Source organism: Clavelina lepadiformis, chromosome 9 (assembly GCF_947623445.1).
Source record: "Clavelina lepadiformis chromosome 9, kaClaLepa1.1, whole genome shotgun sequence".
Taxonomy (NCBI): Eukaryota; Metazoa; Chordata; class Ascidiacea; order Aplousobranchia; family Clavelinidae; genus Clavelina; species Clavelina lepadiformis.
In genome coordinates this window covers 2,777,420-2,796,243 of record NC_135248.1, presented here as the reverse complement: position 1 = coordinate 2,796,243, position 18,824 = coordinate 2,777,420, and the positions used below count along the sequence as shown (strand labels likewise).

Below are 18,824 nucleotides of genomic sequence, written 5' to 3'. Positions count from 1 at the left end.
GTATGTATATTATCGAAGCATATGTCCTTTCACCTTTAGTTTGACATCTTGACGACAATGATTGACATCTGCTTATTCCTATATGTACAGTACTGCTCTTAATTCCTATTACGTTGTCCAGACAAGACCAAAAAAACGTTCACGCTTGACGGGTCAATCAAAGTAATGGAATTTAACCCGACGCTTTTCTCCTTTCCAAATGGAGTATCTCACGTAAACGCTATTAGGTATTGACATTTGGAGGAAGTGGGCGTAGGGCACCGAAAGAAGTCGGAAAACGTACAGCAAATATTTAAAGCTGCAAGAGTGCTCTGTACAAACTTTCAAAGTGTACAGGAGTCCATGTACAGAACAACCGCGTTAGCATATAGCCTTTATCTTCATATTTTTTGATTGGATTATTTGATTTTATTAATAGCTTTTGTTAGCAGTAATTGCGCAGCGAGAGTGGGTCACGAAGTCGGGCGCAGGTTGCTGTGATATATAATTAATCTGAGAATGGTATAAAAGGTGTAAAACAAAATATTCTTACTGCCAACGAATGTCTGTGGATAAACTACACTACCTTTCCTTAAGCATTGTCTGATGAGCTTTTTTCATGGCCTCAAGAAGTTTTCCTCCAAGCTCCAATTTTGCTGGTGGCCGGACTAGTCTTGAAGAGGCAAGAAGAAATCATTTAAAGGCTTTGCATCAGTGTCGGAGAGCAAGATTTCATAATAACCTTACAGATGAAGCATCAAATGAAAATAAAATCAAAGAGAACAACAACGCACATCAAACGCCCAATGAGGTTATAAATTGTACAATGATATATTCATGATTGTGTTCTTGCATTATAAATACTTTCTAATGTGTCTTTCATAAGAATTATTACTTTAAAGTTCATCTAATAAAACTGTATGTTTGCTTTTGTAATGTTGAGTTGATAATTGCATTGTCTGCATTCATCTGGATATGCAGCAGTATGGAGCTTCATTATTTCTTACATGTACTTGACTAAATGTATTTATTTCAATTTTTTATGTAGGTTTGTAACTTATCATATGGCCCTGGGTGTAGTGAAGGTCAACGTCAAAGTGATACATCAGCGCAACCCAGTGGTTATCATACAGAGCCAGGCATGCGCAATCATCCCAACTACTATCGAAGATACAGTATTGCCTCCTATCAACCGTTGTGTATGCCGCAAATGCTCATGCCTGTGTACTATCCAGCCCAGAATGGTATGACCCTGATGCAGATGACACAGGCATTGGATAATCGGCAGCATATTGGCAAGCGCCAAAGTAGCGAGGGTAGCGTGGAAAACGATGATGATGTTTTTGCGCCTGTAGAACTATCGAGTTCTACAACAACATCCACGTTACCTTTTCCGCTTCCGACGCCCTACAGCCCAGCTCGACTGCAAAGAATGGAAACGAGAAAGAGAGCTCGGAGCGCTGGGGACATGGTTGGTTTGTGTTTGCCTGAGAGCCCAGGTTTTGCGTATCCGGGCACCCCAACTTTTGGGAGCATGACTGGGCCTTCACCATCATCGCAGGTTATTCCATCATCTCCGCAATTATATTACTCATGCAATCCTTCAGGGTATCAACCTCCGCCGAACAAGAGGCGCGCTGTGAATCTTCCTGATGCACCCACAGGTGATTCCGCATCGCGTAGTATTACTGTGCTTCCGCATGGAGCACAAAATTCTTCTCGGTGCAATCAACCACCTCATGCTCCCCCAAATGAACGACTTGCAAACTACTTGAGAAACAGCTGCACTTCTAACATCATAATAAGAAATTCCAGCCCTGCAGCAGTCCCGTGTAACGGAGTTACAGATTCATCTTTCAAACCAAGTAATACCAGAAAAGGTAAAATCATAAATACACTCATCGTAAAATGCTTGGAGTTTTACGCAAATTTAGCCTATTTAGTTGTGAGTTTTTTGCCATCTTTGTTCTTAGGATGATATTATGTATGTAAATAATGTGGTTTATATGATGTTTTCTCAGACAATCCAGACTTGTTGACTGACATTTCAAGAAACTTATGTACAACTTCCAGCACACAGGTAATTATTATGGGTTTGTTATTGATGCAATAAAGAGCTTTATACCGCATACATCAAAACTTGCAACTCAAATCCAATGTTACCTTTATATATTTGTTTTTAATGTTGTTGTTATGTTGCCTTTATATATTATATACATACTTATTTAGTTTCGCAACTTGTTTTAAGCCTCCACTTAGAGCGTCTTCTACCAAAAAGAACTCATCATTGAAGTCTTCCATGTCATCAAAATCTCGCTATGTGAAAAAAAACGTTGTTTGGAACGATTTGGAGAAGGAAAAATCGACAAGGAAGAACGGTGGTGAGTGTATATTCAACCAGACTTATAGTTAAATTGGTAGATCATCATCCATGGTCGAAAAAAGCTCTTGAAACCATGATATGACGTCGACTCATCATCATGAGCGTAAACCAGCTGATAAATATTTATGGTTACATGTACATTTTGCAGGACGAGTTGTGGTCCATGATTCAACTGACACTTGGAAAGATAAAATTTTGTCAGATTTAGATGTTGAAGCAATCAAGAAAAACCCATCAAAATTTACGGCTCAAAATAGAATAGGACCTTACTTTATTGGTAAGATAAATCCATAATTTCTTGATCTGTGGATAAGCTGTTTCAACATTAAATAAAGACATAGCTTAGCATTAAGCTAAAATACATTTCTATTAGCCAGCATTAGTGCTAAGCATAAGAATGAATACAACGTGACAAAAACCAGTGTACATTGTTTATGTCACATAACAAAGACTAGGTAATTGCTTTACAAATGAAATTTGTTATTAATAAAAAGGTTTTTGCAGGTCAGAAGCTGGGTAACTGTACGGTGAACAGTATAAGTCAGTATCTGGTGAGAAAGGCTGGAACTAATAAATACTACCTCGCAAAGGTATGTGTTGAACATCATGCAGACAACAATGCTAACCTTTCTCTGTGCTGCTTTTATTGCTGGATGATTTTTTATTTAAGATGAGATTGATAACGTTTATATTACGGACATGAATTTAAAACGAGTGGAGAAAATGTTACATTATGTAATCGCCTTCTTTTTAACAATATTTAATTCTTGCTCTGAAAATATATATATTAACATTTTTTCTTTCATATTGAATGTATCCAATAAGACAGTTCAGTCCTTGCACAAATATATGTTGTAAAGTAATTGTTCGAAAGCATAATAATATGCGTCAATTTGACCAGAAGTCTTGCAAAACGTTTGCAGATATTAGACATGGACAATGGAGATGTGAAAAGCGGCAAAATGTTGCTTCACACAGAACATTCACTGCTGTCTGCTCTCTCTACACATACTGGCGTTATTCATCAGCATGGAATGTTCAAGGTAATTTATGACCTGAAACTTGCCCGTCAAGTGCTGGCTGTGACAGTTCAAATTGGTCCTTGCCGTGCATTGTGGAGTACATGATGCATCATCATTATATTTAATAGTGAATCATTGCTGATGATTTACAAAATACATAAAAAATATCACTTTACAATAACTACAGCAACATAGATAACGACATTAAATCCCGCCCTCAGGTAGTTGGATAACGCCTTTATTTTCAGGATTGCTGCTTTGATGCAACAAACCAAAAGGTTTCTCTTCGGGTAGGTCTCATACTTGATTGCCTTATTCCACACCAATTCAACCTGGCCACCTGGAACTACCTCAATCTGCAACAACACGTTGTTAATGGAAAACGCCTCAGTGAACAAGAAGTTATAAGGATATTTTACTCCATTGTTACAGTTGTACACTCACTGCACAAGGTAAAGGCGATGAAGGCTGCTGCTAGCGCACAATGTACACTTGTTGTATTTTCGATATTGTGATTTTCATTCATTAAGACATTCACTTCAGTTTGCCATGACATTTTGTTTTGCATTGGCATATTCATTAAAACTTATTGTGTAAGTTGGGTTAAGAATGCACCTCACCTGAGAGTGTTGCACAGTTTTTACCAGTGCTAAAAAAACATTGCAAAACCTGACTAGTAAAAAATAATTAGGTTTGTTGCATTGAAATATTAGTATGCTAAATTGAGGTGCAATGTGAATACTATGACTCATTGATACCAGTTTAAAAGGTTCTCTGCTATAATATGTGTACATAATATATTCCCTATGAGATGGAATGTTATTTTAAGACATGAGTAATGGCGCCATGGTGAAATTTATCTCGCATATTTCCAGTTTGATAATATTGTTCGATTTTAATAAACCACTCGTTTATCAACAGAGCAATGTTGTTCACCGTGACTTAAAATTAAGCAATATGGTGATGGATAAACGAACACGTCGAGTCATCTTGACAAATTTCTGTCTCGGTTGTCAATTAACTGCTGATCGTGACCTTTTGACTGATCAAAAAGGCAGTCCAGCTTACATCAGTCCCGATGTTCTAAGTGGTAAGTTATGAAGTAGCTGTATTACGTATTATTATCACTTAATATTTTTATTGTTACATTTTCTTGCTGATTTACATCGAAGTTTTATTTTTCAGTAGTCTTTGTCTTTTGGCCGTGTCAGTGTATGGTGAAGTATTTTATAAAATTTGCTAATAATGAATGAAAGTGAAATTCTTTTCCAGATAAGCCGTATGCTGGAAAACCGAGCGATATGTGGTCACTGGGCGTAGTTTTTTACATGATGTTGTACAAACAGTTTCCATTTTACGACCAGGAACGTAAAAAGCTCTATGCTAAAATCAAAGCAGCAGATTACTCTATACCCAGGTACTTTAAACTATCTAGGTCATAGTGGAGTGCTGTTACATAGCTGCATGTTTACCGTGTTGTTTGCTCAGAATTTTTTTTTTTTTTCTGTTTGAACTGCTGTCTGGAATGTCCCGAAATTGTTGTACCTACCACCCATATATTTTTCAACTAACCCTATTATATAACTTCATATTATATAATCTATTTTAAGCCATGCAAAGTGAATTTAACACAAACATTTTATTTTGACAACAACAAAAACTTGTTTGTTTTTGCTTTTGTCATGGCTATGACGTTATTCTAAATATGACACTGGATTTGATAAAGCATTAGGTGCATAAAACGTATTTTCATTATTAACATGTGTGTTTAATACAATTTCTTTGCATTTTCATTAAGAACAAAATAAGTTTATGACCGGAATAACTTCTAAATGTCCTAAATAATTTCATTAAAGCCATATGTTATATCGCATTTTTTTCGTACTTGAGTAATTATGTTGTTGGTAATAGTCCTTCTGGTTATGGTATTATTCTAATATTTTGTTTTCGTGTTTCATTTTATTAGCTTAATGGAATTACTACTGGCTCTCACTTATAACACATGCTGTTTATGGTGTCAAACTCAAATATGTGACCTAGTTGTAGTCATTAGTCAGTTTGATATTGCATTTAAAAAATGAAAGAAAATACAAAAGAGATTAATTCCCATGCAGTGATATCCACGTCTCAACAAATTCCATTGACATTATTCGGGGATTGTTTAACTTAAACCCTGCGAAGCGTTTAACGGCTGCGCAGACCCTAGCAGCACTGGAAAGGTGTGTTGCACCCAGGAACAGGTCACGAACCCCATCTGCTCAGGCACAAGTTGTTCCAGATATTGATGATGATGATAATGATTATATTAAGGTAAACGTTGCTATTTACAAACTTTTATTGCTTTTGTGCTTTCAAATAAATCAGTTTTTTTGCGACAGATATTGACACTATGTGGTTATCATTTTTGGCTTGAATGTAATTAAAGTTAAAGGTAAGATATTGTTGCTTGCTTTACAGAGTGGTCAACATAATGATGTGGACGATACCAACAAGATGTCTTTGCGTCGGGAAGAAGAGCTAACTAGAGCTTTTAAAGAGAAGATGTTAAGTGACGATGAGGAAGAGAATGATAAAAATTTTGTTGCTGCTGCTCCAAAGCGAAAGAGTACGTAGCATTGTGCCTACAATGAACGACCAGGAAACATTTTTATGCTGCGTGTGCTAAGTATATATCTGTATTAATAATGAACAATAATGTTCAAAGTTTAAAGGTCCCTGCTTTTAATGTGATTTTAAGCCTGGAAAACTGAGGTTAATCAATATTGAGCGATTATTTAAATTTATTTTTATTTGGTTGAAAATTGGAAAAAGCATAGGAATGATTTTTTTTCCAGGGAGCGGAGACAAGTCTCTGAAATTGACGAGTGAAGTGTTGAGAATAAATCGCGGTGCTCGCCCAATCACGCGTCCCCATCTTGTGGAACACCATAGAACGCCATCAGGCAGCAGACCGCTCTTAGCGCAATGATATAATTTTTTGTTATCGTATTTTTGTTCAGTAACTCATGAGGTGTAAATTTGGGCATCATCAAGCCAGGCTAATTACTTGGCCCTGGTGACCCCGACGATAATCGTGTTGCAGTATATCAGATTGATAAACTATTTTGATAATATAATTCTGTATCCCTAATCACCGTGATACGTGCTGTTGCCATAGAAATTTTTATCTTTGTTGTTGTTTGCCTTTCTACATATCATTTAAAGTCTTTCAAGTAAAACTTGCAAAATATGCTTATTTCGTCTGAAAATCATTTAATCTTCTGTTTTGAAACAAAATAATCCTATTGATTTTGTATACTATTATGTAAGTCACTTTTTTACAGCAGAGGTTTTGACGTACATCTATTTATGGAATGATTCATAGATTTTTGAAGTGTTTTTATCATGAATTCAATTCTGCAATTCTTTATTTTCATGTTTCAACATTAAGTATTTAGAAGGTGCTAGAAAAATTGTCGGTGTTACGCTTTCCATTATGTTGCACATTTTACCAGCTCTTGCGCGTTTACTTTATGCTATAATGCAAGTTACTAACATTAAAATTTTGTCTTTGCAAAAAGCAGCATTGCCTGTGGCATAAAGACTCGTGAAGAAGGTTAACAGCTGGTTGTATGAAGCACAGTGTCAAAAAACTGAAAAATCACCAAGACAAACATTGGATGTTGGCATTTAGGAAACAGTTTTGCAAATTTTGATGATGCCATGTGCCCATGTTTAAGGAGCCGACAAAGACTTAAAACTAAGATCTGCATGATTTTGTTGGACGTCCTACTAGGGCTTTAAAAAACATGTTTAGACCAATCAGAAGGCAGCATGATTGGTGTTGTTTTCTAGCCTGGGCTTTTACCCTAGCAGTTGGCGTGCTTCAATGTCCCAGGTCGCGTGCAGAATTATGCTAAAAATTAGCATTAAAGTAGCTAAACTTGGGTTTTTTAGACCAAAAATTCTAGTGTTTATTTTGGGCCTCTGTTAAAAACGTTTGAATCATGGTTTTTTGATGGCATATTATGGAATGGTAGTTCAAAGCATAATAAATTGACAAGCAAAATTTTAGAGAGCCCAATGGAGGATTTTTCGAGTAAACAGTCTTTTAGTAAATTTACTGTATAATAAAATAAACAAATATTTTATGACATTTTTTGGTGTTTGACGCCCCCTTTAAGTACACTCTTGCATCTCGTCTAGGTGTGCTAAGGTAACGTTGGCAGTTTTCTTGCCATTTAAAATATATTTTTTCCTTATAGTTAACCTTTCATCAACTGTCCATTTGTTTAACATGATCACTCTACCGTTAGTTAAAAACCAATATGTGTGAAGTGAATACAACACATACACATTTAGTTATATTTATAATTTTTGTCAAGTTGTAAATTGCTTTGGTTTGATCATTTAAAAAATGTTCACAAGCCGAGAAATTTTGGTCACTTCTGCAACGAGCTTCAATTATTCCCATCTTTACATAAAATGTTCCCAGCTATCTCGATTGTAACAAGGAAATATTTGCTGAAGCTGCGTTCAACGAAATCTTTTTAAATTGCTGTAAATTCATTACTTACACATTATAACCATATGACTTAGCATTGATACAACTAAAACGGTAATTTTGAAAAGTAGGTCTTGTGCAAAGTGTATACCAATTTTATTTCCAATTGATAACCATAAGTAACTCAAACAAATGCAACGTAACAGAAACATTTAATCAAAACATGTAAACATCAAACACCTTGAGAAATGATGACTGTGTATCCTTCCGCTACATCAGGCATGTGCAACCTTTTTCACTGGAGGGCCAAATACAAAATTTTGAATGATAACGCGGGCCGCATGAATTTTTCCAGAAAAAAATTAGTATCATTTTCCTATGAAAGTATAGTTTATGTAGTCAAGAAACAGATTTAATGCAGTCCACAACACCTGTGTACGACAGTTTATTGAAAAACTGTGAATAATTGTCGATGGAAGATGACGAAAGTGTATACTAGCCATCAAAGAGTGATGGCTAGTATACATTTCTAACATTTTGCTGAGCACCACGAGGGCCACAGTGCGGCCCGCGGGCCACTGGTTGCACATGTCTCCGCTACATTATAATAGATGGAGTGAAAGCTCAAAAACTAACTTCACTAATACTTAGATAATTAGAAGCAACTACGTCGGTTTGTGGAAATTGTCTAAACTTATAATATGACCAATTAAACCAGCTTGTCACAACTTAATTTATTCGTTCACTTTTGTTTCAATTTATGATATAATAACTACACTATATATTGTAAGGTGAAGATTGCAATATAATGTTTGAGTTGCATCCAGCAAACCAGTAAGCTTACATATGCGGTAACACAATGATCAAAGAAACGTCTTGAGGCAGAATGCAACACAAAAGTGAATAGTTTTCAGTTGCTAAACTATACGTCTGTTAAAAATGGGCTATTTAATAATATATGTAGCCGAAACAATTAAATCTATTATCACATTCACTTTTTACTGTTTAGAAACATTTAGGCTTGATATGAAGGTAAAATTTGAAATAAAAAACAAAAAATGCATTTTCTCAAATATTTAAGTAACAACGTATTAAACTGACATGACATTGAAAACAGCCCATGCGAAAACCTTTTCCTGCAAGCAACACATGTATATCAAATGCAGGAAGTGAAATTTGAAAATACCCAGTAACATATTACGTAGTTATCACTTTGAAGAACAATATGACTAATGTAAGATATGCAATATGATATTTAATAGATATATTTGTATATAAATTAGTAAAGGTATTAAAAAAAATGTTGTAACTAATGCAAAGACACCACATAAGACCAAGTGTTCATTATCCTTGCGTAATAGTGAGTTGTTTCTTAATCCTGTCGATTCTGACGGTTATATTCGGATAAAATATGACATGTGACTGAGTTTTTGAAGGCCTTGCTTTTGATAACTTCCAAATAATACTACAATGCCTTCTGATATAACAGGCAACCTCAAATTATGCTTGCTTTACTGTGCAACATATAAAAAATGAAACAGGTGACAATGCAGTTTTGCAGTAAGGCTATAATAGTTAAAATTAACTACAAACAGTGCATTTTACAGGAGATGAACAATTACACAAGTCATGAGCTTAATAGTTATATGATATGTTGATTATCTACAACACTACACTATAAATGAGGCGAGGGTTCCGTCGGAGTTCTCAAATAAAACGAATACATCACTGCCATACGCCAACTCGTTGATTGTCTTGATTGCCGGTTTCTTCGAAGAACATGAAATCCTAAAAAAACACCTTTTAAGTCCATTCATAAAATGACACCGAAAATTATTTCAAATGTTTTCAAAAGAGAAGTACATTAAAATCCCTGTTAAGATCGCAACTTGAACCTGAACACTAACGTGGTATCGTGGTAGGTGCGAAATTACAATAGCTAAACAATAGGCGTACTGTTATGTAATGTACATGTCAGCAAAACAGAAGGCGCAGATCAATAACCTTTCAAAAATGATTGACGCCTTAACTAAAGTTGACCTATTTTTCTATGTATAATAGACGGAATTTGTAAACAGTAGACGCGCGAATATGCATCAGACGGCAATTCGTGACATGTTTAACAAATCGCGAATTTAAGTAAAGGTACTAGTTTGACATTTTTTTGACAAGTTGACATGTTTGATTGACTTTAAGGACCAATAAACTTCAAAAAAAGCTGACTATAGATTTTGTGCAAACTTAACCAGGATGAGCACTAAACTGTCATATCACTGTGGTAAATAAAGACATGTGAAGAAGTAAAAAACAATTTTAAAATAAAAAGTATGACAAAAACAGCTGCTTCTTTAATCACGTTGACGAGCGAAGCAATATTTAATATGCCAATGAAACCCCGGACAACAGGATTTCCACTTGAAGGGAATGAAATACAAAAATAAATTTCTAATAATAGATTGGCTGTTTGATTTCTAAACTCTGAATAATACATGAGATCCTAAGTACATATGGTTCTGCAGCCACACCTTAGGACTAGAATTGGAAGCACCGAGTTCAAAAGGTTGTACTAAAGTAACTAAACCATGCTAAAGCAAATAAAAAATTACAGAGAAAATGCCTCCATAACTAATGCAGACCGTATATACTAAGCTTTGAACTAAGATAAGACATATAGTTTCGGGTTATACCCTCCCTATGTGGTAAACAGCAGCCTCTTGCAACACATTGTTTACACTAATTAATGCACAAAAAGAATTCGATACGATTAAACTAATGTTCCGTCTACTGTAAAGGCACTGGTGCTGTGCATTGGTAGAATTGGAAAAGAAAAAATGCATTCAAGTAAATGGAAAGAGCTGACGTATGGTGGTATCATATTCTGTGGCTAAACCTACTGCTAATAAAAAATTTATTGGATAAGGTGTAAATATCACCACAGGTACATTGAAAAGTATGAGGATGACGACCAATATTCTTACAATGCAAACATTTAAACGATGATAAACATAAAATAGAAAGGATGTACCGATACATATATAGTACATGATCCAAACTTATGTATAATAACTTAGTTTAATTAAATATATGCTTAGGGGCAAGGTATTTGAGAAGTATTTGAATAACCAAATGCAAAAAATAAATTGAATGCAATCAGAATGTTAGTTAAATACATAAACTAAAGAAGGGAACTTACGATGAGGAAAACACAACCAAGCAGGGTTGCCTTCACTTTTACATCCAGGTCCATTGGGAATTGAACGCCAAAGTTATCAGCATCAGTGAATATTTCTTTGGCCAAACCTGACCACTGCTTGGATATTTTACCAACTACCTGTTCATCTTTTGTCATCACCTAAACAAAGAAACCCTTACAGACCTTTTTTGAAACCTGGTTTAAAAAATTTAACAGCACAATTTAGGAAATAACAGTGATGCACATTCCCTATCCTGTATTATCTTTATATAAAGCAACAAAACTGCATTTAACGATTACGATAAAGTACAGAAGTGGTAAAAAGTAACTCACTTTGAACTCAACATCCCCACAGCCGTTACAAGTGAAACAAGGGCCTTCAATTTTAAGCACACAGTCCTTGTGTTCATTCAAAATGTTGAACTTGGGAAGGAAAATGTCCCAAGCTTGTTCAATGTAACCAATAACTGTGCCTGGAGGCGACGTAACTGTCATCTGCGATAAAGTTTAAAACACTTGGGTAAAATTAATCAAGTAAATGCAAACACAATGCATAGTACATTTTGCTTATTCATACTAAACATAGCATAATTGCTGAAAAACAGTATCGAAAAATGGTATTTTTTGAAACATAGTGCTTTATGAAAAGCTTTTTCACGTAACTACAGCAGCAGAGAATATTTTATAAGCTGTTCCATTAAAAAATTTAAATCACTAATATATCTATAAACTGATTCACAGAAATATTCAAACACAAATTTTAATTAAAAGGCACCTCCTGAAGACAACATGGGGTCCAGCAAGAGGCACACCGTAGTGGCCTTTCCAAGTGAATAACTTCCTGTTGTGTATTATCCATTACTTTCATGTCGAAGCTACGACAAGGGCCACAGCATTGTCTGCAACAGAATTTAGGCTGTCTACAGTCAGGCTGTTAGTAGAAATTGGATTTTTTTTAATCTAAACCTGCGAATAACTTACAAAATGAGCCAAACTGTTATATATTATTCATCCAACGCATTTCTGTGCTATGCCCAATCACTGCCTGCTGCTTACAATTTATACATAACCTCTCATTTGAAACAAAATTTCAAATATCTGCCAAATGTGTCAATGAGTTTAGGCAATAATTACATAATAAGAAAAAGTTTAAAATTCTTTCAACAGTCTTTTTAGTTAATTGTAAGTCTCTTGAAAATATGATGAACTTGCTTTGCATTATCCCCTAGCTGCTGTAAGCTCTTACCTAGTACAACAATCGTTGTCTTCAACGGCAAAATACACCTTTTGGCCGAGAGTATTTTTCACTTCGTACTTGTTGTTGGTTTCGAATCCAGTGAAAGCTAAATAAAAAAGGAATGATGATCGTTCTCATTCATTTTATCAAGTTCACATCAAGCTTGCGTTCACAAGGTTATTCATAATCCTAAATCACAACAAACCTTCTAAAAGTTCTACCTTCTGATGAATAAGCAACTGATCAATCTGAAAAGAAGAATAATATTCACCGGCATATAGGTATTGCAACAGTTCTATTTATTTTCAACAAATATACAATTAAACACTGTTTAATGCCACATGCTAAAAGACAATATATTAAATACTTGTAGTCCAACATGGCTACTAGATTTAGCAAATGTAACCTGGGACAAATATTCCAATCCTCTTGGACAGCCAGGTATCTGAGGTTGCGGCATCCACTGCTGTTGTTGCTGGGGTGGAGCGCCTCCGTAACCTGGCTGAGGAGCATAACCACCTTGTGGCGGAGGGTAGCCTCCCTGTGGTGGGGGATATCCCCCCTGCTGGGGAGCGAAACCCACTTGGGGTTGACCGTAACCTTGCTGTGGTGGTGGGTAACCACCTTGTTGGGGTGAGCCATAACCTGGTGGTGGGTAACCTTGAAAGCAAAGTGTATGATATGCATCGTACATTCATGTAAAGTATATATGTTTTGCTATTAATGATGTACATGTATACATATATACATAACTACTTTATGTTAACTTTATTAAAGTTAACAGGATACCACAAAACCTATCTGTCTAGGACTGGGTGATAACTGAATGATTGTTTTCTGCAAGTATTACACAATTTTTGAATCCATGTAGTCAAAAATTGCCATGCATTTTTTAAGCATAAATATACAACATGATACCACCTTTTAAAATAAAACAAAGGCAACAGTTTCCAGTGATTACGTTGAAAAATTGCAAAAATGTTGATGGTAGTAAGTCTTATTATTACCCCTAAGAAGTACTTCTCTAATTTCTGATTATTTAAACATGTTAGAAAACTTCCAATTATATATCAGATTATATATCTTTATAGTTAAAAACAGGGAAGGTCTATTCCAACAAAAGTTGGTTAAAGTAGGATGTTTTCAAAGACACCAATGAACAGTTAGTTTCATATGGATAAAAATATACAACTAACAAGTTGAATTTAATGTTTTTGGATTTACATTAGAGAATAGAGTTAGATTAAATTTTAGACTGTCAGTAATATCTTTTATCTTTCAAGTTATGTTAATATTTGAAGAATTCTTGAAAAAACTATTAAATGTGTACACAAATTTTTATAGTTGAGTAACAAACAACTAAAACCAACAGTTTCATGAGTTTCAATTGGTCAGCCTAAAATTGCAATTGAAATTAAAATTCCAATTGGTTACAAAATAGCGGCATAACCCATAATGTTGACTGATTTAATTTACGCATACAAAGGTGGGCCAGCAGCTAAGTGCAACAACAAGGTTTTCACCATCCATACCAGGCCGGTATCTCATTTCGTTTAAGCTCTGAGAAGAACAAACATCACCTCTATCAATGTCATTCATGTCAGGACCAGGGCCATCAGTTTTGTGGTATCCTGTACGATAATCATAAATAGTGAGATATTTATAGACAAATTGTAATAGTTTTAAAGTAGTACACAAAGCAATACCTTGAGACATGTTCCACTGGAATATTCTACTCAAAACTTTATGTTAGACCAGCAAATACAACAAGTTATACATCATCTAATCTACGTATTCTATAGTAAATGTAATAATTTAAGCTATTATTGTTTAATTACACATTGCAAGCCAGATTGGAAAGTTTGCTGTTTTTGGGTGAGATGAATGCCCAGCGCAAAGCAATTAGCAAAGCGCAACAGGATAAAGCAATTATATGCGCAGCTAATTTTAATCTTCCGCGCACTTAGAAAACTTTCCAATCTGAATTGAAGGACAATATTAATATCCTACTGTTAAAAATATATTTAATTAACTTTACAGAATCAAGTATAAGCATTCAGATATCACAAACGACTATAGGTAATAAAAGACAGGCAAAAACGCTTGCCGTCGATCTCTCGTTGGAAATAGTTTACATCGGACCACTATATATTGCTGCAAACTTTTTCGTGGTACCATGGGCACACCGATGCAGATTGTGATTGGAGCGTTAGACACTTTTGGACACATCATCGTTTAGAGGAGCTTTACTTCTTATCCAACTGATGCAACATGGCTCAAATAAGTCCAAACAGGAATATAGTCTACCACATGATCCAAAATAGTTATAAATAACTGTCTTTCCGCTTTAAGGTGATGAATGAACACAATCACGAGACCAAAACCAAACAACTTATGATTAAGAATAAACGGTACTTCCCTAACTACTATACAGTAGTTTCCCATTTAAAATACACATAGAAATCAAAAGCATGTATTTATTATTTATTCATCTATTCGTTCTATATGCGTCCTTTAGTGATGTAGTATATTTAAAAGCTCTATAATGATAAAAAGTTTAATTTTTCAAGATGAATCTACTAATTGAACGCTCCAATCACCGGCCTTTTTTCAGCAAAGTCTCTAAGTTTTAGCTAATACAGGCAGTCAGCAAACAACATGACAACTACGACAAACCAGCTCACAACAACGTCATGTACGCTCTGGAAAAAATAATTATAAGTAACGTTGTGAGACACAAGTTCACAACTTGTAACCTTTCATGCAATTACCATGTTGCGTTTTTAAACTATATTAAGGTTTTTTCAACCTTTATCTGGGAAGTCAAAATTTGGTTTAGTCGGAAAAGTTTTATTAGAATCTTTCATCTCGAAACGCACTTTGCATCGCTTTCATCTCGACATAAAGATCAAAATTCTGCATTTGCAGCTGCAAGCGTTTTTATTCATCGCATTATAGCATTTTTTAATTTTCGACTCCTTGACGTCTAAAACTGTTGGATTGGTGGCGGCCAAAGCCACACAAAGTAGCCTATCCGAATTAATATAAAAGAATTTTATGTTTTTTTTTATAACGTTTTACTTTAATTTGCGTTATCGTTTATCCTTAGTTCCTTACTACTTTGCTTGGCTCAGTTTGGTAAACACATCCTAGAGTGCGGGGGTTTGTCTATCATACATTTATGTTACGTATTGCCTACACCAGACGTTTCAAATAGAAGTTTTGTTGGCTTTCTCATATTGATGTGCTTCCTGGGAAGATCACTAAGATGTAGTCTAGTAATCTAGTTCATTTATCTATGTCCTTCATTAAATTCAAAATTCATAAATAACTAAAATATGCACAATGTTATTTGTCTGGTATAGTACAAAGAATTGTTGAAAACTTAGCTGTTCTAGAAATCAACAGCGAAAAATGAAGAGTGGTAACCAGTCTCAACTTTTTGCAAGGTTGTGATTTTCTCAATCACTCTTGCCTTGTACAAGGAAGATTTCGGAAACCTACAAGAGTCTTTTAAAGGTATAGACATGTTGCTGCTTTTAAGCATTAAATATTGCGATTTTACAAAAGCCTGAGAAAGCGATCAGAGTATTTCATTGTGCTGCCCTCACCGGTCGCATGCAATGAAATATCTAAAGAGATGTTCCGCGAATTGTTTCAATGTAAATGCGTATAACCACACAGTCTAATAATAGAAACACAAATACATATGTTGTGTTTCAAATAAATATCAAATATTGTTGTTTCAAAACGAATATATATGTATATAATATTTATATGTATTACGATATCAATAAAGTGAACATTTATATGGACAAACTTTGTCGAGTTGAATGCAAGTTCAATAACATCAGATTTCTGGCTGTGGAAGATTTCACAATCGATATAGATACAAGACCCATTGAATAGAGCCAAAACAACTCGAGCTATAATCATGTAACCATGAACTTCAACTTTAACTCAATACCAACCTAAGCAATAAAAGATTACAACATTTGGTTACTAGTCCATCGCTTATTATATACCAAAGAAATTGTTCACAGACTTTTTCTATGCAATGATGAATAAACTTCATTTAGTTTAGTTACAGGTTTCTTCATGCTGAGACATTCACTATGAATTCCATTGCTTATTATATCAACAAAACTTTTTACTGCCTGTTTATGGTATTTTTGAATTAAATCACAATTAGGTAGCATTGCTAAATTTATTTATAGAAAAATTCATTTTTCTTCCAAACAAAATTATTCGGTACCTTAATTTTTTTTGAGCACAAGCCTTTTCGACGTGGTCACTTTTTCCCGTTTATTGTCTCATGCTAATAATCATGGGCGCCGACTAACGGGGGGTTACAGGATGGTATTGGCACCCTATTGCTTCCGTGAGCAAAACCATTCTTTACTACAGGACAGCATAAAGTGTAACTCAAAGCGGTGCACCGATTTTGCTACAAACAAATCTTGCATAGCATTGGGTAAACTGCTTTTCCGTGTGGATTAAACAACACATGACAACTAGTACTTTATTTTTGGCAAGCAAGCAGTGAATATCTTTGTTGATGTCAGGCGTTCAATTGTGCACTGCTTTTTGAAAGCGCTTTGTACTGTTCTTGCCAAACTTTTCATAAAAAAATTTTTACGGTTTGATTTTCTAAAGCTGTCGTCTCTTTAGTTTCATGAGTTGTTAACAAAAACATTTATAGTAGCCTAAAATTAAACAACTCGTCAGCATTTGTTTTGTCATCATTGTTTCAGATGTATCTTGGCTAATGTTACATGGAACGTTTTAGCACGCTAGCAAACATGAAGTTTGACGCAAAAAATTTAGGTAACGTTCAAGTTGTGGAAAACAGTTGTCTTGTTATAAAATCTATACTTAGAACTCCAAGACCATCAAAAGATCTCATAACCAGAAGATAGGCAACACTTTGAAAACTTAATGAAAATATGTTAATCTGTAAATTTTTTGACAATTCGGCTATCAACATTTGCAAGGTTAAAAATCTGCCCATATTGCATTCTCAAGAAGAGCGATTGCTGCTCGCTCCAAATGATTGAGGTGAAAACAGGTGATTTCCTGCTTCAAACCGGCAGGTCTAAAAAAGATGGCAATTACGAGCAAGACAATTGTGGTGACAATACCATGCACAGTACTTGGCATATTTTTCAGTAGCAGCCCAAATTCTATTGAATTTTTGTTTTAGCGCTAACACATCATTCACTACTCAAATGTTTATTCTGTTCATATTTACATCTAACATATACACATACCATGAAAAGTTGTAATACCAATTTTAACTTGCTTTTTGCATTTATATATGTTGTGTTCAAGTTTGGATTGAAAAATTCTGTGTTTGATGTATTGGTGAATTAACCACTTAGATAACACACTGCATTGTGATGATGTTGAAATCTCACACGCATGCGTGTTTCTTATCTCTTTCTCACTTTAGGTCATGGAGAGGTTGTTAGTTAAAAATATTCATTATTTTGCAGTGTAGTTTTTATAGTGTTTAAAAAGATTCTGTAAAATAAAATGGAAACAACTCTTACTTCAGTGTCCCAAGTAGACAATGTCAACGATAACGATGCATACCAAATTCAAGATAACGCGGAAAATAACAACAAAAGGATTCCTGAAGTTAAACAGCATATAATTACTCATATAATCGATGGGTTTGTCTTTGAAGAATCTCTGACACCATTTACACCAACCAGAAACTGTGGTTTGTCCAATCATCAGCTGTCCTTGATCAGAAAAAGGCAACAAGAAATTTTGCAACGAGAAAAGGACATGAAGTCAGAAGATGACGAAAAAATGAATGTTGACAATCAAGACAATATTGAGGTGGCAGTTGCCACCTGCGAGCAATGTGGCTTCTCTGGACCTCGAGTAAAGTTTTCAAGCCCAAGTCAGCAGTTTTGCTCACTTAAGTGTGCTCGTAAATACAAGACCCGTATTACAGGTGGAGTGCATTCATACAATAAACTATGGCAAAACAATCATGTTTCAAGGAGAGGCAAGTCCAGAATCAGGAATCTATCATCGTTATCAAACAAGCCACGTCGTGGCAGACCTAGCTATGTAGCTAAAAAGGAAGAGGATGTACTTTCATCTTCACAGAGCCTGTCTGGCAGCAATTCGTTTTCTGATGATGACAAGTTCAGTAGCAGCGATAGTGCATCAGTTTTCAGTTACAGTCCAACTCCATCCCCAGAACCAACTGTTCCGTATCTTGGTGGCAAGCCCGTTCAACCGGGACAGTGGTCTGTTGATGATGTGTGGAATTACATGCGTTCTCTTCCCGATGCTGTTCAATATGCAGCAGATTTTCGAGCCCAAGAAATTGATGGTTCTGCTTTATTGCTTTTGCATGAGGAGCATTTAGTAAGCTCCATGAATTTTCCGCTTGGTCCCGCGTTAAAACTCTGTGCACATATTGATCGTCTTAGAGAGAAGGACTTTTGTTAGACCTTTCAAATTTTGTTATTTATCATGCTAAATATTAAGGCTTTGCTACCCTGGGT

At 35.1% G+C, this 18,824-nt stretch overlaps 3 protein-coding genes across 4 annotated transcripts; 2 read left to right on the top strand and 1 right to left on the bottom strand.

Annotated features, from left to right (window-relative positions):
- Positions 1-221: 221 nt before the first annotated feature.
- On the top strand, positions 222-6,952 carry LOC143470187 (uncharacterized). The gene is made up of 13 exons (XM_076968144.1): positions 222-790; positions 1,028-1,859; positions 2,001-2,059; positions 2,228-2,360; positions 2,511-2,639; positions 2,867-2,952; positions 3,286-3,405; positions 3,633-3,836; positions 4,306-4,474; positions 4,657-4,801; positions 5,499-5,694; positions 5,842-5,989; positions 6,219-6,952. Exons 1-13 carry the CDS (start codon positions 599-601, stop codon positions 6,350-6,352), a joined length of 2,547 nt encoding a protein of 848 aa, XP_076824259.1. The 5' UTR covers positions 222-598; the 3' UTR covers positions 6,353-6,952.
- Positions 6,953-8,008: 1,056 nt separating this feature from the next.
- Positions 8,009-14,680, bottom strand: LOC143470790 (phospholipid scramblase 1-like). 2 transcript variants are annotated; one of them, XM_076969061.1, is made up of 9 exons: positions 14,004-14,680; positions 13,830-13,928; positions 12,704-12,957; positions 12,503-12,545; positions 12,307-12,403; positions 11,836-11,959; positions 11,394-11,555; positions 11,061-11,219; positions 8,009-9,655 (listed from the first exon to the last, which is right to left on the bottom strand). In XM_076969061.1, the coding sequence occupies exons 1-9, from the start codon at positions 14,011-14,013 to the stop codon at positions 9,593-9,595; spliced, it is 1,011 nt and encodes a 336-aa protein (XP_076825176.1). In that variant the 5' UTR covers positions 14,014-14,680; the 3' UTR covers positions 8,009-9,592. The 2 variants fall into 2 exon arrangements, with proteins under 2 accessions (XP_076825176.1, XP_076825177.1); XM_076969062.1 differs by lacking the exon at positions 13,830-13,928 and having other exon boundaries at positions 14,004-14,678.
- Positions 14,681-16,990: 2,310 nt separating this feature from the next.
- Positions 16,991-18,768, top strand: LOC143470584 (polyhomeotic-like protein 3). The gene has a single exon (XM_076968809.1). It carries the CDS (start codon positions 17,833-17,835, stop codon positions 18,766-18,768), a length of 936 nt encoding a protein of 311 aa, XP_076824924.1. The 5' UTR covers positions 16,991-17,832.
- Positions 18,769-18,824: the final 56 nt, after the last annotated feature.

Bases quoted from the DNA above. Each gene is read 5' to 3' on its own strand.
- LOC143470187 (XM_076968144.1), top strand. From the start codon at position 599: ATGGCCTCAAGAAGTTTTCCTCCAAGCTCCAATTTTGCTGGTGGCCGG. The intron at 2,953-3,285 runs GTATGTGTTGAA...AAACGTTTGCAG, and splicing joins ATAAATACTACCTCGCAAAG to ATATTAGACATGGACAATGG. The intron at 4,475-4,656 runs GTAAGTTATGAA...ATTCTTTTCCAG, and splicing joins CAGTCCCGATGTTCTAAGTG to ATAAGCCGTATGCTGGAAAA.
- LOC143470790 (XM_076969061.1), bottom strand. The intron at 12,546-12,703 runs GTTACATTTGCT...TCTTCTTTTCAG, and splicing joins GATTGGAATATTTGTCCCAG to ATTGATCAGTTGCTTATTCA. The intron at 11,960-12,306 runs GTAAGAGCTTAC...ATTCTGTTGCAG, and splicing joins GACAACGATTGTTGTACTAG to ACAATGCTGTGGCCCTTGTC.
- LOC143470584 (XM_076968809.1), top strand. From the start codon at position 17,833: ATGGAAACAACTCTTACTTCAGTGTCCCAAGTAGACAATGTCAACGAT.